This window comes from Rhineura floridana, chromosome 6 (assembly GCF_030035675.1).
Source record: "Rhineura floridana isolate rRhiFlo1 chromosome 6, rRhiFlo1.hap2, whole genome shotgun sequence".
NCBI lineage: Eukaryota > Metazoa > Chordata > Lepidosauria > Squamata > Rhineuridae > Rhineura > Rhineura floridana.
The window spans coordinates 72,560,532-72,570,267 of record NC_084485.1 but is presented as its reverse complement, the minus strand read 5'-3'; the positions used below and the strand labels follow the sequence as shown (position 1 = coordinate 72,570,267).

Sequence of the window (9,736 nt, the reverse complement as noted above, 5' to 3'; positions counted from 1 at the left end):
TAGTGAATCATGTCTTCTCATGATGTGTCCAAAGTATGATAACCTCCGTTTCATCATTTTAGTTTCTAGTAACAGTTCTGATTTATTTGTTCTAACGCCCAAATATTTCTTTCTTTCTTTTTTTTTTGCAGTCCATGGTATGTGCAAAGCTCTCCTCCAAACTACATTTCAAATGAGTTGATTTTTCTCTTATCTGCTTTTTTCACTGTCCAACTTTCACCCTCCATACATAGAGATTGGGAATACTATGGTCTGAATGACACTGACTTTGGTGTTCAGTGATACATCTTTGCATTTGAGGACCTTTTCTAGTTCTCTCATTGCTGCCCTCCCCAGTCCTAGCCTTCTTCTGATTTCTTGACTATTGTCAAATTAATTTCTCCTTATAATTAACTATTTGAAAGTTGATCTGAGATCCAGAAAGTAAACAAAACAAAAAGCCAAAATACTACCAGACTGATGTAAGCTAGTAGGTGCTCATGATGCTAACACTGCTGGCAGAACAGCAAAACACCAGTAGTAGCTGATCTGTGTGTGAATCCACATTTGATTCCCACTTTACCTTAGATATAATCACACTGAAACTCTGCTTTAGAAAAACAATAAATAAAGCTTAATCTGTAAAGCGCCATTCATGATGATAGTAATAGTAATAATCGCTTAGTATTACTTTCGGGGTATTGCATAGGAGTTTTGCCATAGCTAGTCTGTATCGTCCTCCACAGAGAATTATAACTAACGGCGTTTTTCCTTTTTTTGCCGGAAGTCCAGTTTGTATATTGTTTTCTATCTCTATGGTGAAAAGAAAGATTGTCGCATGGTGATTTCGCCATTTCCTTTAGACGTTTGCTTGAGTGGGAGCGCATCGCTACAGAGCAACATGCCGAAGTGGGTATACTGGAGTGCGCTGGAATTAAAAAGTGATTGTGGGAACTGAGAGGGGGGAAAGGGGCGTGGAGATTGAGTATGTAGAACGATATATTGTGGAAGGGAGGAAGGGAGAGGAACAGGAGGTTTGTCTCTTAGATATTGGTGGAGTATGTTCTCTGTGTTGGTTCAGGTTTATACACGTTTAATTCTTTTTAATTGGGCTTGCTGATAGTTTCTCTAATGAGAATCATGTCTCTTAATGCTTGCTGTCATTGTGGGGCTCCTCACAAATATCCCCTTCCTTTTGGGGGGAGCGGTGCAGAGGCCTTAAGGCTGAGGTCTCTTGTATTTATGGGAACATAGAGAAACGGCCTTGTATCAGCTCAAGAGCATTGGTCCATCTAGCTCAGTACCGTCTGCAGTGTACTGTACTGACTAGCATCCGTTCTCCAGATTTCAGAGGATTTCCTAGCCCAACCAGGGGACTGTGGGCTTCCCACAGGCCAGCGATTCTCAAACTGTGATCTGTAGATCACCAGTGGTCCATGAGCTTCATTGTGGTTATCCATGGTGTGTCCACATTAAATATAATTAAAATTAACTGTATTGTTACTGTTTCTTTTATTATATTCTTTTTTACTGTATTACAATCTGAATTCTATGGAATACAATAAAATACAATATAAAAATAAAAGAAGTAATAAAAATACAAATAAAAAATCATACAACATTTTAAAAAATGATGTAGTGGATTACAATTGTTGCAACAGGCAGGAAAAACATTAAATGGTCCACAAAGACCTTCAGCAATTTTTTAAGCAGACTGTAGGGAAAAAGTTTGGGATCCATTGTCTTAGGCTTCTGGTTGGCTACTGCGAGAATGGGAGGCTGCACTAGATGGGCCACTGACCTGATTTAGCAGGCTGTTCTTAAGAGATGGCAGGAATTGAACCTGGGATTTATTTATTTATTGACCTGCAAAGTACAGGTTCCATCACTGAGCTATGGCCCATCTTATTTCTGAGTAAGTCCTTTTGAGCATGGGATTTGACTGTGTAGTTTATTGACAGTATGGCTGGCTCCTGACAAAGTGCCCTTTGGGAAGAACCCATTTAATTTCCCACCATGCCCTGGAATATCTGGGGCATTGTGAGTAATTAAAATAATTGGTGCCTCCTAGACTCAGTTGCCTGTATTGGGGGATCTGCTGTTCTGTGACTGACACTACAGCTGTTAACCTATGCACTTTGTTCTTCTGTCACTTGAAAAAATAAAAATAATGGGCAGAATCCAATGTTGTATGAGTGGACTTCTGCTTGTGCTGGGAGATTTCACCATTTTCTCTTCCCAAAGCAACCCTTCAAAATCTGGTCCCCTAAGCCTCTGGAACAGATTTTGAGGTCGACAACAGGTGGAGGAGAGTCCCTTGCACACAGACAGCATTGGATAGCAAAGGTTTCTTTTATCAGTCCTTCCTATTAAGAAGGGATTTGTATTAGTATTAGGGAGTGACTGTAGATGGAATCTCCCCTTGCACATAGGTATAGATTAATCTATTTGAAGCAAAAAGGCTGTCATTGCATACAAGTGAAAGTTAGTTTTTCTGGGGAAAATATATGTGAATTATCTTCTTATTGTAAAAGCAACAGAACTAATTTATTAGACTAACTGAAAAGGATATTAATCTCTTTATACCTCTCAAATGTTAAGAAGCAAATAGTCGTTATTCCTACTTCTAATGCATATTTGTCTCTCATTCCAGGTTTTATTGTGATTACTGTGATACTTACCTCACTCATGACTCAGTAAGTAGGAAGTTTCACAATGTTACTGTGTGCAAGTTAAAACAGTTATTTTCTTTGAAGTATTATTACTGAATACAATTCATAAATGAAGTCTAATGTGGAAGCTAATCATTGGTACTTTCATTGTTTCATTTTTTAAAAAAATAGATGTCATTCTGAAAATAGTCTTAAAGTGAAACTGGGTGGTGAATTTGGACAGTTTTTTCTGTCATGCTGCAAATATTTAGATACATGATTAATTTTGTTACCATTAAAGCAATGAGGCAGATCAGAGTAGAAGTTAAATATGCATGAGTTCAAGATCTGTGAACTGAAAAATATTGGTTGGCTGCAGGAGAAATATTTTGTGATCAATGGTGACTTTAGTAAAACTACTGTGCTGCTGTCTGTTGAGCCTCACAATTTTATTTCTAGAAAGAAATGCTAATTTTACAGTGTGTTGGTACCTAACACTGAAAGATGATGAAATGAGGAACAAGATGTAGCTTTGTTAGAACACACTAGATTCTCAGGTGTACTCAGTATATCTATGCAGTTCACTAATTTGAGATGATGATCATTATTACGATATTGGGAAATAAATGTAAATGTTTTAGAACTGCTTCACTAAGCAAGAAATCCTCCTCTTCTAAATCAGCACTGGAACAGTTTCATTTTCAGTTTGTGTCAGTACGTTCTGCATTGAATGTGATGTTATTTCTTAATATTTTGTATATACTGGAGATAAACCTTGGACCCTTAGGTGTGGTTAGTGCTTGAAGAACAACTGTTTTTTGTCTTGCAGCCATCTGTGAGGAAAACCCATTGCAGTGGCAGGAAACACAAAGAAAATGTGAAAGACTACTATCAAAAATGGATGGAAGAACAAGCGCAGAGCCTAATTGACAAAACAAGTAAGTCATCAATGCAATGACTCACATATTGCATGTGGTTAGAGTTTAGTTTCCTAGGGAATCAGTTCAGCTCTTTTTTCCATAATATGTTTGCAAATGAAACTGCTTCCATCAGCTCCCTTCATTGGAAAGTTGTGCAACTGCTGGGCCCTTAAAGTTTACATGCGGTGTCATTTAATAATACATACTAACTTCCATTGGAATGTCCTGTTGAAAAATTATGGAATGTATGCTATATATTTTCACAAGCAAACCCTAAACAAAAACTGTATTTTATTTATATTTTATATAGTCTTGCCATTGAACTTATGGGACCATAGTTTGTGAGGTTTCTCTTAAAATATTTGGAAAAAGGTTCCTATAAAGTTTCCTTGTCCAGCACATAAATATTTTTTTCTAAGAGACACTCTTAGTAGTGTCATATGTTCCTGCATTTAATCTTATGTCTGCTAAGAGTGTGGTGGTACCTGCTCTTTGGAATGTGCTTCCAATGAACATCAGGCAGGCACCTGCAGTATTGGCATTAAGTTGCCTGCTTAAAACTCATCTGTTCACCCAGGCTTTTGCTGGGGGTGATCCAGCTAGGTTGATGTATTAAATTGATCTACTGTTTTGTGATGTATTTTGTACGTCTTTTATGAATGTAATTTTATCGTTGATTTCATGCTGTTCCCCATCATGATATTTTTTCTTAATGTTGGTGTTTTACAAATTTTTGCAAATAAATAAATTTCTATATTGTATGGAGCAATCCTATGCACATCTACTCAGATGTAAGTTGTATTGACTTCTGTTGGGTTTACTGTCAGATAAGTGGGTATAGGAATGCAGACCTAAGTTAGAATCCACCTAGTTTTGAAACTTTTTGAAAGCACATCAGTTTCATCTGCCCATTTGAAAGGGCTTACTGCAGGATCTTATATGTGTTTACTTGAAGGCATGTCCCACTGTGTTCAGTGGAGCTTACTTACTAATCATTGTGCTTAGGATAGCAGATTTACCTGAAATTAAGTCCAGTTCAACTTAGTGAGCTTTACTTCTGAGGAGACATGCATAGGATTGTACTACAAAATGTTGCAAAGTTCTTTAGGTCAATCTTGTTTGATAGAAAATGTGCATGTCAACTGTTGTTATCTGACTTTTATACTTACTTGAAAATATGGTTTATTGAAATTAATGATGCTTGCCTGCTTGTGGGGTTAGATATGTTGGTTGGAAGAATAAATTGAGACAGCTGCAGAAGTGAAGAGACTGCATGACTAGAGAACTTGAAACAGTCACACTTGGAAAGTATGCATTTGGTCAGTCACAAAAAAACTGAAATGTATAGGAAATCTGCAGTATCCCTGTTTACTAATTACATCTGTGTCCCCCTCTTTTTTTCCTTCTTTAAAAATTGCTTTTTTGCATTAATGTAGCGGCTGCATTTCAACAAGGCAAAATTCCCCCTACTCCATTTTCTGCTCCACCTCCAGGAGGAGCTATGATACCACCACCACCTAATATCCGTAAGTATTAATATTGATGCTTTATCTCTGGCTGTTATGGAAATAGGACATATACTTTGGTGTATGTTACGGGAAACACTTTGTGAGATATTAGAGGGAGTACTGTAAACTGAATAGCAGCCTTTAAGTAGTTGATAATAACACTGCATCTTTTTTTTTATAAGGAGCCCCATGGATGCATAACTTATAACTGATGAATTGGCTGTAATGGTGAATAGTTAAACAGTTTTATGATTTAGGAGCTAGTGAAATACCTTATGGTGAAGAACCAGCAAACAATTGCAAAATAAAAAAAAAGTTGGCAATCTAAAAAAACCTCAAGTGTTTCTGAGCTGCATAAGTTCATAAGTTTATGCATAAACTTATTTTGACATTGTCTATTGCTTTCATACTTTAGCGGGTCCTCCACGGCCTGGTATGATGCCAGCACCCCACATGGGTGGACCTCCAATGATGCCAATGATGGGGCCACCTCCCCCAGGAATGATGCCAGTTGGACCCGGTAAATTCTAGATCACATACTTGTCTTTTACTTTAATTCCTTATATTCTGAAGGCGTGTGTATACAATACCCTTAACTACAGCATGAGCTCCCATGTTTTTTGTCCAGCTAAAATTTATTGCCCAGAAATTCTCCCTTCTCCCCAGTGTCTGGGTTAATCCAGTTTTCTCCCTGTGTGATAAACCTCCTGCCAGATTATTATTACTATGGATTTAAATTTTTATCCTGCCTGTTTCCTTTGAACTCTGGGAAGTTTCCATTCATAAAACCTCATAACTCTATGCATTGATACAGATTTGAAAAAATATATTTACTGATGAAGGGGGTAGCTGAAATGTTTGTCTAAATCAGTCTTAAGTTTATCTCTATCAGTCATATTTTTACTTTTTATTTATTTTTTAAAAAGGTTATCATACTTTGGACACATAATGAGAAGACATGATTCATTAGAAAAGATAATAATGCTGGGAAAAACAGAAGGGAGTAGGAAAAGAGGAAGGCCAAACAAGAGATGGATTGATTCCATCAAGGAAGCCAAAGACCTGAACTTCCAAGATCTGAACAGGGTGGTTCATGACAGATGCTCTTGGAGGTCGTTGATTCATAGGGTCGCCATAAGTCGTACTCGACTTAGAGGCACATAACAACAAAAACAACAAAAATACTTTTATACTGCCTTTAGTATCCTTAACCTTGTTTTAATATAGTTATAAAATGGCACCTTGAGGAAAACATTTCGGAGGGTGGGTGTTGTGACCCTAAAGGCATTTGGGGAAATTTACAGGACACTATTAGCAAGATTACATACAATACAATGTTTAGCCTACCTTTCCTTTCTAAATACACAATAGTTTTAGCCCAGTTTGATAACTCGGAGCAGCTAGTGTCCCATTTCCAAAGTAAAGCTGACTGCAAAATTCATCCCATATGAGAAACCTGGAGTTTCGCCTTATTTCTGTACCTAAACTTTCTGTGTGGTCCCATCTGGAACTGGCATTAGGATGTCCGTCTTTTGTTTTCTTGGGAATTGCCTCATGCCGCCACAGACCATAACAATTCCCAGGATCTTCCCTTGTCCTGTACAGTACCCAATACAAAGTCATTGTTTTTCTCATGCTTGTGCAACTCAAATAATTATGGGTTTGAGGGCGCTGCTAGGTCTCCTCAGGGAGTAAAGACAAAGCTTGTGAAAGCTTTAGAGGAAGTTGCTTACAGTTTTTTTTCTCCAGAGGGTAAATGGAATTTTTTGGAAACACTGAAATATCCATAATAATTTACTTTCTTATCAAATCTATGCGTATTTTATTGCTTTACCAACATCAAATGCATCTTTTGTAACTTAACTAATACAAGTTTTATGCTTTGTAAATTTCCTTTCCTGGGTTTTAGCCTTCTGTGAAGCCCAAAGCCAGAAAACTATGGTTACTGCTAACCAAGAATTTCCTCCAGCCCATGGCTTGAAGTGGGCTTGCAAACTATGGTTCGGAAGGTTCCCTAGTCAGCAGTAACCATTGTTTGCCTTATTCAGAACTTGCACTATACTATGGTTAGGCAAGCGAGGGAGGAAGGTACTTGTAATCCCCAAATCATGGTTCAACCACATCTGAACCAGACCACTGTTCATCAAGCAGTACTGGAACAGGCAAGATTACTAATATCCTTGCCACCATTCACAGTGTGTAAAATGAGAAATAACCTTTTAGCAATGAGTAAAATGTTGAGGATGCTCTTTACCTTGTGACAATTAAGTATGCCCAGCTAATTTAGTCTAAGTTGAGTGATTCGCCTAAATGTCCACCATATAAATACCAAATACATACTGGGGTATAAAACAGCAAAGTATGATCCCTTGAAAGACCGTGTGCAACGATGTTGCAAGGTATTGGGCAATTCTGGGACTTTGAGGGCATCATCTGCAGTTGGAGGCTATCTAATCTAGTACTTGATTTTAAAGTATGTACTACTGTAGTTTCAATAAATAGGAAAACAATGGTTTAGATCCCAACTTCCTTCCAGAAAACAAAGCTCCATTCATGGAGCAGGGCATTCCTGTCTGCCTTTTCTTCCTGAAGCTCCCTGTACCCTCTGAAATCAGCTCCAGAGAGGTGGAAGACTCTTATTTTTTTTATTTATTGTAACATTGATATCCCACCTTTCAATGGCATTGAGGGGGGGAGGTTGCAGGTGGAGGGAGGTCACCGAAACACACACATGCACATCTTGTGCAAATAGAAGAGCAATTTAGAATATAGACAAACACCTAGGGAGGTGGTGGGCTCTCCAACATTGGAGGCATTCAAGAGGCAGCTAGACAGCCACCTGTTGGGTATGCTTTAATTTGGATTCTTGCATTGAGCAGGGGGTTTGTCTTGATGGCCTTATAGGCCCCTTCCATGATTCTATGAATCCAAACCAATGTGATTCTGCACTGAAGAATTGGGAAGACAGCTTTTTTTAGGTCATACACTGCCTTTAATGGTTCCTTGTAAATTTGGTTTTTGTCTAGCAAGGTTTTCTTTTTTTCTGTACTGAAAACATAGAAACTTCTTCCTAGAAATCAAGATGGCCTTTTCAGTACAATTTTAATAGAAACTGTGACATATTTGATGAGAAATTGGTTAGTACATTCTTTTATGTTTTCAATTTACTTTGCCTACTGTAGCTCCAGGAATGAGGCCGCCCATGGGAGGACACATGCCAATGATGCCAGGGCCACCAATGATGAGACCCCCATCCAGACCCATGATGGTGCCAACCAGACCAGGAATGGCTCGTCCAGATAGATAAAGTGGAAGTGGGAGCACCATTCTGCCTGTATTTTATGAATGTCCTTCTGTGACAGAAAGCCCTGGGAGTTGCATTGCCCCAAACACCAAGAAACTTCAGTTTGCAGGCTTAAAATGGGTGAGGGAGGAGGTGGGAGAAGCAGAATATTGGACTAAAACCTTGTAACATTTCTGAAATAGATTTTCTTGCCCATTGTTAGAATAAAATATTGATACTTGTTAGACACATCCTCTGTGTACATGGTGCAGTAGGACAAAGTCTAAGAGTCGCATACAAGATTTGTCATGTGGTTTGAGTTGCAACTCACAATGCTGCCACTACAACCTTCCAAAAAATTCCCTTTGCCCAACCTCTCCTGCCTATGATAGGTGTGGTGTTGCTCTTCCCTCTCTCCCCAAGAACTGCACACAGTGTCTTCTCATCCCCACTGCTATCAATTCCCCCTCCCAACTTGCCCTCTCCACCTCAGTGTTCCTAACTACCCATGATCCTTAGTGACCTGTTGCTTTGGAGGCTCCTTCCCCCCAGAATGTTTTCCTACCATCACCTCTTGCTCCGACATCCCTTCTATGTGTGTGGCTGGGATGGCAAGAAGAGGCAAGTCTTCTGTCCACAAAGATCCTTGAGACAGCACTGCTAGGGAGTTGTATTTCTGAACAGCCTGAGAGATGCAAGTGATTCCTGAGCACAGTCTGAGTGGCCACTCATAATATACTGGTTAGAATAACAGTTGATGTTTTATATTCCTTAAAACTTATAATACAAATATGACATTTCAGTTTACTGCTCTAATTTAAGTTTTCTACATATGACACATATAAAAAAGTTTGATGCTGCAGAAGAAAATACGCAATTTGTAAATGAAGATGTGTTCTTTAAACTAATTTTTTTTTAAAGATTATTAGTACTTCAGCAATGTATAAGACCATTTGTTTCCAAGAGAGTTAATTTCTCAACATGTAAAAACATTTACTTGCATATGACATGCATCCTGCCTTTCAGGGAAAAAAGCTTGCAAGATGGCTTACAAAGATAGATAATACAATTTTTAAAAACCATATAGTTGAAAACTACTTAAAAGCAGGAGCTGAAATATCAAGCCAGATTCTTATCACCAGCAATTTCTGTAACCTAAAGGGAGACGTCATGCAAATTTGGCTGCAGTTCTAACACTACTTGAAAGATGAAAGTTCACTGCTCTCTGGATTCAGATTGTGGATGTGAAAGTGTTAATGACTTTATTAACAGCTTCTGGTTTTGCATGATATAGATTGCTTTGCTACCACCCATTCTTTTTATGAGAACACACGTAGTCACCAGGGGTGTTGAGCCAGCAACTGTGAACAACAACAATGTTCCTTGATGAAAGGT

General features: G+C 38.4%; 1 protein-coding gene across 1 annotated transcript; it reads left to right on the top strand.

Annotated features, from left to right (window-relative positions):
* Window positions 1–790: 790 nt before the first annotated feature.
* On the top strand, window positions 791–8,586 carry SNRPC (small nuclear ribonucleoprotein polypeptide C). The gene is made up of 6 exons (XM_061632369.1): window positions 791–888; window positions 2,633–2,675; window positions 3,460–3,568; window positions 4,987–5,076; window positions 5,474–5,578; window positions 8,241–8,586. Exons 1-6 carry the CDS (start codon window positions 818–820, stop codon window positions 8,363–8,365), a joined length of 543 nt encoding a protein of 180 aa, XP_061488353.1. The 5' UTR covers window positions 791–817; the 3' UTR covers window positions 8,366–8,586.
* The last annotated feature ends 1,150 nt before the right edge of the window (window positions 8,587–9,736 follow it).

Bases quoted from the DNA above. Each gene is read 5' to 3' on its own strand.
- SNRPC (XM_061632369.1), top strand. From the start codon at position 818: ATGGTGATTTCGCCATTTCCTTTAGACGTTTGCTTGAGTGGGAGCGCA. The intron at 2,676-3,459 runs GTAAGTAGGAAG...TTTGTCTTGCAG, and splicing joins CTTACCTCACTCATGACTCA to CCATCTGTGAGGAAAACCCA. The intron at 5,579-8,240 runs GTAAATTCTAGA...TGCCTACTGTAG, and splicing joins AATGATGCCAGTTGGACCCG to CTCCAGGAATGAGGCCGCCC.